This window comes from Baudoinia panamericana, assembly GCF_000338955.1.
Source record: "Baudoinia panamericana UAMH 10762 unplaced genomic scaffold BAUCOscaffold_15, whole genome shotgun sequence".
Lineage (NCBI taxonomy): Eukaryota > Fungi > Ascomycota > Dothideomycetes > Mycosphaerellales > Teratosphaeriaceae > Baudoinia > Baudoinia panamericana.
Window position 1 is genome coordinate 836,348 of NW_006911271.1, and position 15,536 is coordinate 851,883.

The following is a 15,536-nucleotide window of genomic DNA, read 5'->3' on the forward strand; positions in this document are numbered from 1 at the left end:
CTGGCGTACTCAGACAACCTTTGGCAGCTTGAATACGGGCACATGTTTGAAGTCGTGGTCCCAATGCAACTTCCCGTCCGAGTCGATTTCTGCAGCTTCGTCTGTCATGGGTATGCCTGCCTCATCATTAAGCTCGATCTCCTGCTTCGATACACCCAGTGAGTCGCGCGCTATCCACAGCTTCGGAGTTTTCGAGGTGAAAGCAGGAGCGAGGTAAAGGCTGTCCATGTCAGCCTCAGTGATATGCTGCGCCTCATCTGCCCGTGCCAGTGAAGGATCGCTCAGCCATGCCTTCACCTTCTCCCGGCCGGCGGAGATGATGCTGTCGAAGAAGTCTGACAGTACCCTTGGGGCGGGGTTGGGTAGCACTTTGAGGCCTAAGCGGCGAGCATGCGATGCGCCATGCAGAGCCTCTTGGTCGTTGGGGTCGATGTCGTCCTCTTGAGCAAGCAAAGGGACTTCCTGCTCTTGCCAGATATCAACGCCGAGATACAGCTCAAGCGGTCGAAGCATCCTGTCTAGCAGCAGGTTGATGATGGCTGTGAGTACAAGGAGCACAATCATGAGCGCCGACTGTGCTCCAGCCTTGCGAGCTCCCATCAAGCCAATAAGGCATAGCTCAGCCAGGTAGATGCCGGTTGGTATCTGCCGAAGAGCGCGATTGTAAGATTCGCCCTTGGTATCGATCTTTGTCTGAATGACGTAGAGCATGTTATAGCGGTAGCTGAGATAGTAGAAGAGAATGCCGATTGCAGCAAAGCCCAAGACGAGCGGAGCAATACAAGAGTAAGCAATGGCGATTACAAGCAGGTTGGTAAACTTCGGGTACCATGAGCACCACGGAGTACCCTTCATCTGCGCAAAGGTGTTGAACTTCTCGCGCGGAGTCTTGTCCCAGTAATATTCGTAGAAAAGGTACTCAAACAAGTCGGAATAGTTTAAGAGGTTCGAAGCTGCACTGGCTGTACCTTGCAAGATGAAGTATGTGATGTAGAAGTTGCTCGCTTTTGGTAAGCTCTCAGCAAGCAATTCGGTAGCTGAGGCTGGGTTCTGTGCAATTTGCTGGGTCACTGCTGCAGCTCCTGAGGCTGTAGTGGTGACGAGGAAAATTTGGAAGACTTGCTATAGACGGAGCGTGTAGTCAGCATTCAGAGGTTGTCCCAGGTACAGACGGTCAACTTACGAAGACGAAATACCAAGCCTGCGCTTTCAGTTCTGCTTGAGGTATCGTTGGTTCTCCAGAGAGCTTTGCGATGTGGCGGAAGAGCTTGGGTACGTAGCTAACGAAGGAGCTGACTAAGATCGGCGGTAGGAGGCCAGTAAGGAGGCCGAGCAAGACGGGTGGTAGATTCTTGATCCACGACAGCCAGCTATACTTATCAGCCAGGTTCTTGACGTTGCTAAGAGTTCCAATCAGGCCAACTGGTATCGAGAAGAAGATGGTGAAAACTATGATGAAGACCAGCGCAAGAGACGCCTTTGACATGCGTTCCGTGACTGGTTTGGCAAGGTTCGTCCAGAGTACTTCCTTCGGCTGCACTGCAAGATAGCGATCCTGTATCGGGACTCGAGGCTGGAATGTGATCATCTGGAAGGCTCTGTGAGCCGCGGGTTGGCTGTCGAACGACACGAATACTGCAGACTGCTCAGGCACGTTCCGGCTTGGGGCGGACCGATGAGCTTCAATGCGCTTCGCCAGGTCTTGGACATTGTTACGTGTGGTGTCAAGGGTGTCGTTCTTCGAGCCAACTAAAGGTGGGCTTCTGTGAGTGGGCCGCTTTGATAGAGGTACAGCATTCTGACTCTCGACCGAACCTGCACCGTTGGCGCCGTTCGTCTGGTGTTTGCGCAGCTTAACCGCAGTCATGACTAAGTCAACCTCGGCCCGCTCGAGCGCGTACGCAGTGTCGTTTCGTTGCTGAACGAGCTGTTCCAGATCTCCAGTGTCTCGCACAGGCCAGACCTTGACAGCATTCTCCCCGAAGTAGTCTTTCACCTTCTCTGGTTGCGTTGCCTCACGTGGCGCATTCAGGAAGAGCACCGTCCGGGAGGAAAGGCGTGAAGCGTATTCATCGCTAAGATAGTAAGCTTGCCTTACTCCAATCAGACGAAGTCTCTCCCAGGCAATGAAGACCAGTATGCCAAGAAAGAAGACCCAAGCTACTGCGACATGAGCCCACAGAAAGTCATTCCTGTCGATGTTGCTGAATGTAAGCCGGTCTAGCTGAGTCGCGCCACCTCCACCATTTGCATTGATGGGAAAGAGTACTGGCCATATCAGAATGCAGCCGACAGTGGAGATGCCAATGATGATCTTGAGGAAGCGCAGGTAGAGGTAAGCATCTAAGGAGTTATGTTGCAGGATAAAGCGATCCTCGAGCGTACGGAAGACGTGGAACCAGCTGCTACCGGATGCCCGTTCCTGCGGCGTACGATCCTTCTCGGGAATGTTGCCAAGGAACGTCCGTGGAGCGTATATCTTCCGGTAGTTGTTTCGGATGGCCACGAAGACGGCAACATAGATCAGAGCCGTGACGAAGGTAGGGATGAAGGCCGCCAATATAGCGGTCCCAGAAGTGGATCCAGAATCGCGATGACTCCCGCCATCTCGAGGTAACAGATGGTTCGAAACAGCCATGTTGTCTGTGATTGCGATACTCATTGCATTGTGCCAGTCTCGCATCGCAGAATTCCAAGTTGAACCTCTAGCAGACTGCGGCCATTAAAGTGACGGTACAAAGCTGGGTACAGTGTTGCAATCTGAGACAGAGTGAAGTGAGGCTGCCAAACCGGAGCACCAAGATCGCCCTGCAACCAAAGGAAAGGCGGTGTGCAACAGCAGTAGAAGAGGCTGGTATATTAGGACCTTTAACAGAATAAGACGCGGGTCTCTGTGCCTTGAAGCTACCCAAACACCTGCAGCAGCTGAAAGCTCTCAAGCTCCTCCCGGAAGACGGGCAACGTTGTCCAAGTACTTGGCAGCAGACGTCATTCCAAGTCAGCCCCAGCAACACGGGAGACTTGACGACACTGTTACACGCATCTTCCTGTTGACCACAACTTGCATGATACAACACTGATGGGTGTGGTGAACTTTTCAGGGCATCCACCGTTGACCCACCTGGCGCGAAATCTCAGACCGTGTCAAGTCCACTGACAATGTTTACGAGGTTGTCAACCGGTAAACGAAGGCGACGAAGGCGGAGTGGAACGCGGAGCAACGCGCGGCGACCGCACAGAAGATGCCAACTCGCTGCCAGGCGACGTTTTGCTCCATGTAAGACTTCATACAAATTATGTACGATCACTGCGTTGATCACTTCACGCTTGAGGACACCCTATGGCCATAATGTCTACCATACCATACGTCCAACCTTGTCATCTCCATCTTCATTGCAGCAAGGGTTCATCGGCATATGCCGCAGATCTCGGCAGCGGATTGTGGCTTGCCGATCGCTGCAGGCACGCTTCTCGAAGATTTCGGCGCGGGCAGGCCAGCTGGCGAGAAGTGATGCGGCGGGGTCTAAGAAATATGCCACTTTCTGTCCACATTATGGATATTGCAACCTCCAACATGAACAGCTGTCCCTACAAATTGGTAATCCGAACCATGTCTCTTCCGCGTTCAAATCCTATATGAGCATTTCCCTGACTTATCCGGCAATTTCACAACGACAATACCGCAACAACCTGCCTCCGCCGTGTGAAGATGGACAACGCTTTCGTTCGCGCGCCCAAAGAGGTGCTAGAGCACTTTAGCGTTTCAGAAGCAGGTGGCCTGTCGGATCTGGGTGTACAAGCTGCGGTACAGAAATATGGCAAAAATGGTATGCGCCATCATTCCTAGCACGTGCCTCCGTGAGACTAACCACATGCCTAGCAATACCTGAGGAGCCACCCACGCCGCTTTGGCAGCTTATACTGGAGCAGTTCAAGGATCAACTAGTCATTATTCTGCTTGCCTCCGCAGCAATATCGTTCGTGCTTGCCTTATTCGAAGAGGGAGAGGGATGGACAGCATTCGTGGATCCGGCCGTCATCTTGACGATCCTGGTTCTTAACGCGATCGTTGGCGTCAGTCAAGAGAGCTCAGCAGAAAAGGCTATTGCTGCGTTACAGGAGTACAGCGCGAACAAGGCGAAGGTTGTCAGAAATGGCCGGTTGTCGGAAGTCAAGGCGGAAGAGCTAGTACCGGGTGACATTGTGCATGTTGCAGTTGGTGATCGGATACCGGCAGATTGCAGGCTTCTGAGCATACACAGCAACAGCTTTCGCGTCGATCAATCAATCCTGACGGGCGAGAGTGAGAGCGTGGGCAAGGATGTGGATGCGATCAAGGATCAGCAAGCGGTCAAGCAAGATCAGATCAACATGCTTTTCTCCGGAACGACAGTCGTCACAGGTACGGCGCATGCGATCGTTGTCCTGACAGGCTCGAATACCGCCATCGGCGACATTCATGAATCGATCACCGCTCAAATTTCGCAACCTACACCGCTCAAGGAGAAGCTGAACAACTTCGGCGACATGCTTGCCAAGGTGATTAGCGGTATCTGCATCCTCGTGTGGTTGATTAACATTCAGCATTTCAACGACCCTTCTCACGGCAACTCGTGGACGAAAGGTGCGATCTACTACCTGAAGATTGCAGTTTCACTGGGTGTTGCGGCGATTCCGGAAGGTCTGGCGGTCGTGATCACTACATGCTTGGCGCTGGGAACGCGCAAAATGGCAGCTAAGAATGCCATCGTTCGTTCGCTGCCTTCCGTGGAAACGCTGGGAAGCTGCAGTGTGATCTGCTCCGACAAGACTGGCACTCTTACGACGAACCAAATGAGCGTGAATCGCGTCGTATACATCAACGACAACGGCTCTGGACTGGAGGAACTGAGTGTTGAGGGCACGAGCTTTGCTCCGGAGGGCGCTGTTTCCAAGGACGGCAAAGTGATCGAGAATCCAGCTGCGTCCTCGAGTACAATCGCACAGATGACAGAGGTTGCAGCACTGTGTAATGGCGCCACACTGTCGTATGACAGCAACCACCGCACGTATAACAACGTGGGCGAGCCAACGGAAGGCGCTCTTAGAGTGCTCGCAGAAAAGATCGGGACTACTGACGCATCCTACAATGCCCAGCGCTCCAGTCTTACACCGATGTCAAAGATTCATCACGTCAGCAAGCGCTACGAGGAGAAGGCACCGAAGCTTGCAATCTATGAGTTCTCTCGTGACCGCAAGAGCATGTCCGTACTCGTTGGTAATGGCAGCTCGAAGAGGCTCCTCGTTAAGGGTGCGCCGGAGTCAATACTGGCTCGTTGCACGCACTGCCTTGTTGGCAGTAGCGGAAAGCGCCAACCACTGTCGAGTAAGGTTGCATCATTACTACACGACGAAGTGACGGAGTATGGTAATCGTGGGCTTCGTGTAATGGCGCTAGCCAGCATTGACAGTCCCGATACTACACTTGCTAGCAAGGCGAAGACGACAACGGAGTACGAGCAGCTTGAACAAGGCATGACGTTCCTAGGCTTGGTCGGTATGCTGGATCCGCCTCGTCCGGAGGTGGCAGCGAGCATCCGCAAGTGCCGAGAGGCCGGTATACGTGTGGTGGTCATCACTGGCGACAATCAGAACACAGCCGAGACAATATGCCGACAGATTGGCGTGTTCGGTCAGCAGGAGGACCTGAAGGGCAAAAGCTACACCGGGCGCCAATTCGACAGTCTTAGCGATGACGAGAAGCTCAAGGCTGCCAAGACCGCATCACTCTTCTCACGTACGGAACCGACGCACAAGTCGAAGCTTGTCGACCTCCTACAGTCTGCCGGCGAGGTCGTGGCAATGACTGGAGACGGCGTGAACGATGCGCCTGCACTGAAGAAGAGCGACATCGGAGTCGCGATGGGTACGGGTACCGACGTTGCCAAGCTTGCCGCGGACATGGTGCTTGCAGACGACAACTTTGCGACCATCGAGGTGGCGGTGGAAGAAGGACGGAGCATTTACAACAACACTCAGCAGTTCATTCGATACCTGATCTCATCCAACATTGGCGAGGTCGTTTCGATCTTTTTGACGGCGGCTCTCGGCATGCCTGAGGCGCTCATACCAGTCCAGCTTCTGTGGGTAAACTTGGTGACGGACGGCTTACCTGCTACGGCACTCAGTTTTAACCCGCCTGATCATGATGTGATGAAGCGACCGCCGAGGAAGAGGGACGAGCCGCTTGTTGGTGGATGGCTCTTTTTCCGCTACATGGTTATTGGCACGTATGTTGGTCTGGCGACGGTCGGCGGATATGCGTGGTGGTTCATGTTCTATGAAGGTGGACCGCAAATCACCTTCTGGCAGTTGGTAAGTCAACAGGCGTACTTCGACTCCAAGCAGACACTGACAGCACGCAGACGCACTTCCACCGTTGCACGACCACCTTCCCAGAGATCGGCTGCGAGATGTTCAGCAACGACGCCTCTCGAACCGCCTCGACCATCTCGCTTAGCATACTGGTGGTAATCGAAATGCTTAACGCCATGAACGCTCTCTCCTCGTCAGAATCGCTTCTTACCCTACCACTCTGGAACAACATGATCCTCGTCTACGCCATCATGCTGTCGATGATTCTACACTTCATCTTGCTCTACACGCCTATCCTACAGGGTATCTTCGGCATTGTGCCATTAGGTTGGGGCGAGTGGCAGTTGGTGCTGGGCTGGAGTGCACCTATCATCTTGATCGATGAAGTATTGAAGCTTGTGGAGCGGAATTATTTCATGGCGAAGGCGGATACGAAGAGGACGAAGTTGGAATGAAAGCACCTGTGGCGTTTCTTTGGCTGGCATAGAGTAGACTATAGACCTACAACGATCATGCCGATCCTAAGCACGCGTATCTACTCACAGGATTAGGGTGGAGTCTGTCCGACTAAGACTGAAGTTTGTTTGACCATGGTAATAGCCAAGAGCCGAGGCTGGTTGCTTCACGAGAGCCTGCAACTCGGTGGTGCGAAGAACTCGGATTGAGGTTTGGCGCCGCCTACGCGTCTGGGGGTGGCTTTTGGATTCAAGACTTCCCAGCGCAGCACCGGCAGCTACCTATACATGCAGCCGTGATCCTTCACGGATCGTTTCAGCTCGTTCGAACGTGCACCAGCCTCATTAACCGTGGCCCCACGGTCTGATATCAAGACCGCCTCCTTTGTAGGTCTGGCATGATCCGAGTAACGAAAGAGTCGTGCAGCGCTCAGACCCATCGATCTCCAGTCGCAAGCGCCACGCCGTGTAGACGACATGAGGTCTTGGCCTCGGCTGGAAGACACCAGCCACACAGCCACAGTTGGAGCACGTTCCACGAGCTTAGTGCGACTCAAGATTAGAACGCGGCAACCACAGCGTTTGATCTCACTGGTCGACTTCGATAGCCCTGCCACCGATCCAGCCGATGCGGTTTAGCACCTGTGGCTCTCGCCTCGTTTCAAGTTTCGTGCTCGTGATTGAATGCAGGTTTGGGCTGCCACCTTCATTTCAACCTTTCGGTATCTCTGTGAGGCGCTTGCGTCTAACCCAGAAGCAACACGAGAGAGCCTTGTTTTGAGGATAGTTCGCTTGCTTCCTGTCGGCTGAGGAGCATCGACATTGTCAAATTCACGAGTTTCGCGCCGTGGTCGTCACCGTTGATGGCTGAGCACTTGTGAGACACCCGGTGCCGGCCCCATAGCAACGGCGCCTCCAACCCTACCTTATTATCTGCCCCACTTCCCAGTCTTCATCACGGACAGCTGCATGTATAACCCGTCAAGGGCGAAGCCTGCTTAACGAGCCTGCTGGCCTTGTTGCTGGCCTCTCAAAGCCGACCGCTTTCGACCATTCACTCGCTGATCCAATGTATTGAGCCAACGCTTTCGCTTCACACTCCCTTTATTCGCTACGTATGTGCATGGATGTTCCTGCAATGTGCATCAGTGCTGATGATGTTCCCTTCAGTACGCATGATCGCTACAGGATGACGAAGCTGACGAAACCTCGCACCAACGACAGTGGTCTAACAAAGCCTACCGAGTCTCCACGAGCACCTAGCTTCGAACTTCCATTACGAACGAGCTACGAGAAGCTCAGACAACCAGAGGCCCGACAGCTGTTAAGGGAGCAACTGCTTGGTACCTTTCCGGAGACCATCAAAGGGCAGTCGCAAGAATCTGTCACGACCACCACTATGCTCTTGGGCCAACGGTTCTCGCGTCGACGCTCGTCTACCCTGGAGGTCGGGGTCAACGCTAGTGCACAATCCTCTTCCTCTACCTTGGACAGTGTTGGCCCGAAGCGGCTGTCGGCAGTGCCAGAGAAAAAGGACCAGGCTATTGATATCGAGCAAGCCATCTCCCTGCTGCAGGAGCTTAAGAAGACGGCTTCTCCAGAAGAGCTGGTAGCCCTGCACCGAGCATTGCTCCCAACCAAGGATGTCGAGACGGTCACTAGCCCGAGGATTCTTGACGCGGACAAGCAGATGACGTTCCCTACACCTCCACCGGCACAGAGACGATCAGTACTCCCACCTGGGTTCGCCACACGCGGTGGCCCGACGGAGGATATTCTTCGTAAACCTAGCCAAACGTTCAACGAAACGCAGAAGGTCCGGAACAACAGAGAAAGCGCCTGGGCGCAGCCGACTATATCTCACCAGAAGTCAACGTCACTAAGCAGTATCGCCGCACTGGATTTGGCGGATGACAGCAGCCATCACCATAGCCGCGTGATCACGCCGTCAGACATGCCGTACGCTTTTGCTGGCGCTTACAGACCTGGAACCCTTCGCATCACTAATGGAGCTGCTTCTCCGGAACCAAGCATCAGGACGCCAATGGGCATTGTCCCGTGTAACGAGGTGGACGCCAAAGCAGAAGAAGGCTACTTTACCTCGTCAGAAGGTCGCCCGAGCGTTGAACTACCTCGAGGTCGTGCAAGCATGGATGTGGTGCGTGCTCAGCCCAGTCACGAGATCATCACTGTCCGCGCCAGTGTCGATGTGGTGCGGCCGAAACCTAGTCAGGAGTCAATTACCATCCGTGAACGTATCCTGAGCTCCGACAAGGCGCTGCAGCAACGCAAAGACCGCGCCCAGAGGGTATCAACAATCTCTGCGCTCTCAGAGGAATCACTTGTCTCTCGCACCGGCCTTGCCCTCAACACGAAAGTTTCCAAGCAGAGCATTGACCGCGACAGCGTGTCACCCGCCTCCGACGCACCTGCGCCGAGATGGGCACAGCGCCAAAGCCATCGTGCATCGCATCTTTCGGGCGAGTTTACTCCGGAATCTGTCGTTGCTGCCGCCGCTATCCCACCTGAAGAGAAGAGCAGCGCTCTAAGAGAGTTCGCTTTGCGATTGAGCACTGTGTACGACAGTGATGCGGACGACATGGAAGGACTGGAGCGTGGCACGCCGGCAGCGGCACTTTCGAAGCTCACTGGCGAGGGTGACGTCAAGGTTGAGACGACCAAAGCGTCAGCAGAGATCCCAGAGATACACTCCGAAGAGCACGAGCAACTGCCTTGGCCAATGCGCCCATCCCCTCCTCACAAGGTAGATAGTGGTTATGGCTCGGACGTCACACTTCGCAAAGGCAGGACCTCTTTCGACGAACAGCGCACTTCGCCACCCCCCTTGCGAACACCGAAGCGCAACCTCCTCGCAGAAGTCAACGAGCAAGACGAGCAAGCCGAGACAGCATCGATTGCGGCATCCGTCGCGAAGAGTCTCTACAGCTTTGAAGACATTCTTGCCTCGCCAAGTCTGCTGACGGATCTGCGGCCATCACTTAGAACAGCAGCTCCGTCCACTTTGCCTCTTCACACGATGAAAGCTGATCGGACCACCAGCCTCCAAGCGGTCATGAACTCCGATTATGTGTCAACCGAAGTGATCCCTCAACTGGATTCTCTGGGAAGCTCGCCTGCGGACCCGAAGAAAGGTCAGCAAACTGTTAAGCAACATCGAAAGCTCCAGAAGCCTATGCCAGCATCAGTCAAAAAGCAACGGCGAGATCAACGCCAGAAGCTCAAGGCTTCCCATGCCGTGGAGCTTCCGGCCGGTGACGACGGCTTCCCTGCAGCTCATCAACAGTCACGACAATTCTCTGGTGACAGCTCCCGTAGCTTCAGCGCCCCGTCGCTTCCACCCTTTGAACCACCCTCGCCGCTAGTCTTCGACGACCGTGAGCTTGGTGCCAGTGCCCCAACGGTAGATGCTCGAGCTCGAGCCGAGCCGCTGGGCTGGGCTGATAGCATTCTGATAGCGGAGCCAGCACCACCCATTCCAGCTGAAAGTGCAGTTGAAGTTTTACCGGAGCCTGAGATGGAACCTGTGCCGGATCTTCTGCAGCAATCAGAGACACAGTCTGCACCCGATGGCGCTCCTGAGCCCGTAGAGCAAGCTCCTGCGGCCGTGGTCGAGTCGCTACCGTTGTCACGATGCCGGTCTCGGAGCCGTAGCCGAGGAAGAGAGAACAGCATCCGTCACGATGTATCCGCCGACGAAACTCCGGAGGCTCAACGTGGCTGGAGCATTGCGAAGCTGCGTGGCAAAAGCGGAAGTCGCACACGCAGCAAGGCGTCAAAGCGGTCGAGTCTCGACGTCATGCTGGGGAACGTCATGCTGGGGAAGCCGGTGGAGCAGAAGGGAGACAAAGGGGATGTGAGTCCTGGCGATGAGAATGTGCCGGCTTGGACGGACTTCAGCTCCGTTGCTCGTACGCTGGGCTCGGGATCATACGATATAGCCACCAACCAAGTACAGCGTGCAACGTCAACGCTACCAAGCGCAGCCGCTCATCAGCTGCAGTCACCATACATGATCAGCACTGGTCTGGTCAAGGGTAAGGCAGTGAGGGGCATGGATAGCGAGGCTGCCAGCGAACTGGCTCGCATGAAGAGTCGAGACATTGCCAGACAGGAGAAAGAGCAGTTCGAAGCTCGACCCAGGGTAGCAACGCCAACATCCGGCAGGAGCAGAAGTAAAGGCAGAGCAAGCCCACGATCGTCGATCTCGGTCGAGGATCGCTTCCCAGACTGGCAGCAGAAGACGAATTCCCAACCAAGCACGCCTCAGCAGTCTCCGGCATTGAACAGACGTCACAGCATGTACGCCGAGAGCATTCCACCTCTGCCCGAGCTGCCGGCAGATGTCGCAGAGAAAGCGTCGAGAGCCGATTTGATGGTTGCTAAGAAGCTCAAGGACAGCGCTAACTCCTCACCTTCTGGGTCCGCCAACGCCAGTGCGGAGGACTTGCAACAGACTCCAGTGAGGCCGCAGCTGACGAAACGGATCAGTCAGTACAAAGCCCACCAGGAGATCATAATCCCGGAAAGTGCAGGTGTGGAGGTACTCCACCCCGTGGAGCGTGAAGGCGTGAAGTATGCTGCTGAAGTCAGTGTCATGGTCCGCGAACTTTCTGGCTCCGGATCCGAGCAGTCGATCTCGACGACTACAGCAGAGAAAGAAGACGTTCAGGTCGTTCAGTCTCCCACTCATGATGCTCAGCACCCAGGCTGGCCTGGCTGGGAACAGCAGGCCAAGGCGTGGCGCCAGCGTCGCGAATCCATTGGCGCCGCTCTAGGAAAGCCCATCGACACAGCGTCAATAATATCGGCCGAGTTTCCGCCCGGTTCAAGGAAGCCGTCCGAGACGGTACCGTGCTATACAACGCAGCTTACGAAGTCTCCGTCTATTGTGGTGTCACGTTATATAACGCCTCTGGCAGCGGAGAACGCCGCGCGCGCGAACGCCCGGGACCGGCCAACAGATGCTGCGGCACAGCATGCCAACGGTTATCGTGACCTTATCGTGGACGACAAGGAGAACAGGCCTGCCAAGCAGGATGTGCCGCGCACCGACAGCGCCGTCACCACAGCCTCGACCTCAACGTTCGTCACTGTGAAGTCTTGGGATCCACGGCCCATCAAGCAGGATGTGCCTCGCTCAAGCACTGCTTACTCCACCCAAACATACGCGACGGTCACGACGACTACATCAACCATCAGCCGCTCACGCAGTCCTGGTGGACACGTTCGCACGCCTTCGGGCAACTTCATCCCATATGCGCCATCGAAGGCACCGCTCGCGGAGCACTCGAGAGCTCAGAGCCTGGCCAAGCTGAACGACGAGGCTAGTGCAAGCGTGCCATCGCTGGTACAGTCAACAACCTATACTCACCAGTCGAACAAGAGCAATGACTCGCTAGGCGATCGTTATAGCGGCGGGCTTGGCTACGGTTGGGAGAGGGGTGCCGGCTTCGTTGGGAGTGCGGGTACACGTACAGGGGGTGATGGAGGAAGGAGGAAGAGTAAGAAGATGAGCCAAGATTTCGGACTTGATTTGAGCGACGTTCCAGTGTTTTTGCAGAAGTTGCAATAAGCGATGGGGTTTGAGAGAAGGATGCGGGTTTTACCTTGAAGAGTATCAAGTGTTATGAGCGTCTACCGATTAGCCTTGTGGTAGAGTAAGCGCGGGCGCGACAGGCACCGTACTGTACATAGGTTGCTAGTGCAACACATAATTTGATCTTCCATCCGAATACGGGCATTCAGCGCTTGTCAACAGGTGCCTGATGTGTTGGCGACGGCGCTCGAATGGTATCTGGGCTTCTCCCCATTACCGTAGACCATTCACTCCCCCGACGAACACGGCTCGATCGATACCAAGAGATCTAATCAACAGGTTGCACGCAACACTCACCTGAGAAGCGCCCACAACGTCAGCCCTTGAGGTCGAACACGGTGCGGCACACAGATCTTGTCGGCGCTTCCGATGTCGTCAGTTGTGCAACTCCAATGTGCCAGCTTAATGGATGGCATGAAAGCGCAATATCAAGCCTCTTTACAACAGGCGTCACGCCGAAGGTGGGTAGTAGATTGACGCGCGTCTAAGGGTGCTTTTCTCGTCAGCAAGTGAACGAACACCAATGCAATGGCTGCCCAAAACGTTCAGCATAGTTCATGGAGCAGGCAAGAACCCTGACGAATACGCTCAGCATCTGTACAGCGCCTACAATGAGCGCTTGCAATGTAAGCCAGGAGTATATAAGATGCGTGTGCCGCATGCAGTAGGCAGAGTAAATCACGTAACCCAGTCGTTCTTCGCGTCTTCCAGAAGAAGCCTATTGTTTGTGGCTTGCATCCTCGGCACTGCCTTCATTGGTCCCATCGACCGTATCACCTTTACACAGCGCGAGAGCGCCCAGAGCTGCCTTTGACGCCCGTAAGGCACAGCACAGCAGCACAACGTCAGGATACGATCGAGACTTGATTCGGATTAAAGGTCTTGCGGCGACAGGCTCGCCAATCAAACAGTCTCGCAGACACATCCTGGCTGGGCGCTTAACGGCTGCCTCTAGCGAATCGCGTCTCCCGGAATTGCAATATAGTGCTGGTTAGCTTCCGTTGTCGACATCTCATTGGTCTTTTATCTTCGGTCGACTGCATCGCACACCGGCGCCCGGGAGCTTGACAGATTTCAGACGTTGCGGGCTCTACGCGCCCGCCCCAAGAATAGTCTAGGAGCCGCCGGTCGGTGCAGCGCTGTGCGCTGCATGTATCCTCGAGCAGCAGCAGCAGCAGGACTGTGCTGCGGCGAAGCACCGCCAGGAGCTGTCAGGTGAGCCCAGTCGAATCTCCCTTTAAGCCCTGCGTCTGCTTGCCTCTCGGTCACAAGGCTCGCCTTCTTGCTTCTCGCCACGAACCGGTGAGCTCCTTGCTTACGAGGGACCGCAGGTCTTGGGTGTCGTCCAGTTCTCTACCGATTCATTCATTTGATTCTTCGGTCACTCATTTCCGTCTCAAGCGACGACACGCCACCATGGCTGCTTCGGTCACTGCTACTGCTACCTTGGCTGCTGCTGGGTTCGACAAGAGGTCGAGCACTTCCTCGTCATCCCTGCAAACTCCTGGATCTGGTACTTTTCCGTCCGAGATGCGCAGTCCGATGGCTGCCTCTCCAAGCTTCCAAAAGCAGAGAGAGAACGATCTCAAGACGCCTATCACTCCGCCGTCAGCCTACCTGGACTTCCTGAAAAGCATGTCACCTGCCATGATGAGTCCGGCACCAACCGGTACCAGCACGCGCTTCAGCTTCAACGCCGACAAGTGTTTCGACAAAGCCTCGGAAAAGGCATCTGACAAGTCTTCCTTCAGCGGTCCAATGTCGCAACCTCCGCTTTCGCGCAACACCTCTTACGACTCCACCACGTCTACGGCAACAACATCTACCACCCAAAGCACGGCATCTTCGAACAGCGCAGCGAGCACAGCTCGGCGGCACCGACCCGAATCGCCGCGTGTAATGATCCCACCGTCACCGTTTGCAAAGCCTACTCTACCAGGTTCAGCGCGTACTCCGCGCAAACTCACGATCCCACAATCACCTCTATCAACAGCAGGACTACCGTCAGCCAGGTCGATAGCTTCACCATATTTGATGTCTTCCACGCCGCTCAGCGCAGCGCCGTGGAGCGCATCCTTCTCGCCTCGGGATATTGATACTGAGGTGATTAACAAGCCTGGCAAGATGTACGTCAAGCAGGTCGTCACAAGGACCGTGACTTACTGCAGAACGCCTCTAGACACCGTGCCGGACGGTAATCTGTGGAAGAGGAGGAAGGTTGAGCATGACAGCTCGAAACGCGAGACAACTTCGGCAGAGCCGGAGATCAAGCAGGAGAAGCTTGAGGCAGTTGCGGAGGATAGCGCTTCGATAAAGATACCCACTGAGACGGCACAGCCTGTGGCTGTGAGCGAAGAGAAGCCGTCATTCTAAGTGAAGTTGGCCGGTTGCTCGACGGTCTTCGATTCTTGGCGGCACGTTTGACGACAGCGTTTGATCAGAGAGCTGACAATGTCGGCTCGATATTTCATTAATGAATTACGAAGGTTACTGCTGGAAGTGGACGACGACCTCTCAGAGCCTGGCGCTTGAGGAGTAATGGGAAGCACAGCAGCGTATGCTATCTAAGCGAGGAGCTTCAGGCGTCTCGAACTTGCATCTGGCGGTTCTTTGGGAGATGTCTAAGCACGTCTACAGAGCTTGGGTTTTCATAGCACGATACCAGCAATCAATATGGACCGCGGGTCACCTTTCCATGCAGTACTTTCTCCATCACAGTCATCGGTAAAGGCGCCTGGGCCATGGGTAGTGGTTGCGGTGTTGGGTGACGAGTTAGTAAAGGTCAAAAATGATGCGGGCCGAAGGAGGTAGGTACCTACGCAAACCACAACCGCGTCAATTTGACCTTCAGTGGCTGATGCTTGCAGTACTCCTGTGCCGTCCTCTGACACTTCGTTCTGATCGTTCCTGTGCTTTTGTGACGGACTGCGATCACGCTCGTGCCGTTCAGAGCTCAGTGAATGCCTCGACTCAATGCTGACAGCTCACCAGTGACCCTTTCACCCTCACTTTCATCGCGCTCGAGCTCAGTATTCCTCTCACTGTACGTGACGTACGTGCAAACGGCACACCTTTCACGTGCCAGCAAGCCATATATTCAAGCAGCCATT

General features: G+C 54.9%; 4 protein-coding genes across 4 annotated transcripts; 3 read left to right on the forward strand and 1 right to left on the reverse strand.

Annotated features, from left to right (window-relative positions):
* Positions 1-27: 27 nt before the first annotated feature.
* BAUCODRAFT_57233 (uncharacterized protein) lies at positions 28-2,584 on the reverse strand (the record flags this gene model as incomplete). The annotated part of the gene is made up of 2 exons (XM_007683272.1): positions 28-1,122; positions 1,184-2,584. Coding segments are annotated over 2 exons (2,496 nt in total), but the record flags the coding sequence as incomplete, so codon positions are not given.
* Positions 2,585-3,709: 1,125 nt separating this feature from the next.
* BAUCODRAFT_152707 (uncharacterized protein) lies at positions 3,710-6,809 on the forward strand (the record flags this gene model as incomplete). The annotated part of the gene is made up of 3 exons (XM_007683572.1): positions 3,710-3,827; positions 3,881-6,354; positions 6,405-6,809. 3 exons carry the CDS (start codon positions 3,710-3,712, stop codon positions 6,807-6,809), a joined length of 2,997 nt encoding a protein of 998 aa, XP_007681762.1.
* A 728-nt stretch (positions 6,810-7,537) lies between these two features.
* BAUCODRAFT_39634 (uncharacterized protein) lies at positions 7,538-12,649 on the forward strand. The gene is made up of 2 exons (XM_007683241.1): positions 7,538-7,924; positions 7,980-12,649. The coding sequence occupies exon 2, from the start codon at positions 7,999-8,001 to the stop codon at positions 12,400-12,402; it is 4,404 nt and encodes a 1,467-aa protein (XP_007681431.1). The 5' UTR covers positions 7,538-7,924; positions 7,980-7,998; the 3' UTR covers positions 12,403-12,649.
* Positions 12,650-13,541: 892 nt separating this feature from the next.
* On the forward strand, positions 13,542-14,936 carry BAUCODRAFT_329252 (uncharacterized protein). The gene has a single exon (XM_007683573.1). The coding sequence runs from the start codon at positions 13,843-13,845 to the stop codon at positions 14,797-14,799; it is 957 nt and encodes a 318-aa protein (XP_007681763.1). The 5' UTR covers positions 13,542-13,842; the 3' UTR covers positions 14,800-14,936.
* Positions 14,937-15,536: the final 600 nt, after the last annotated feature.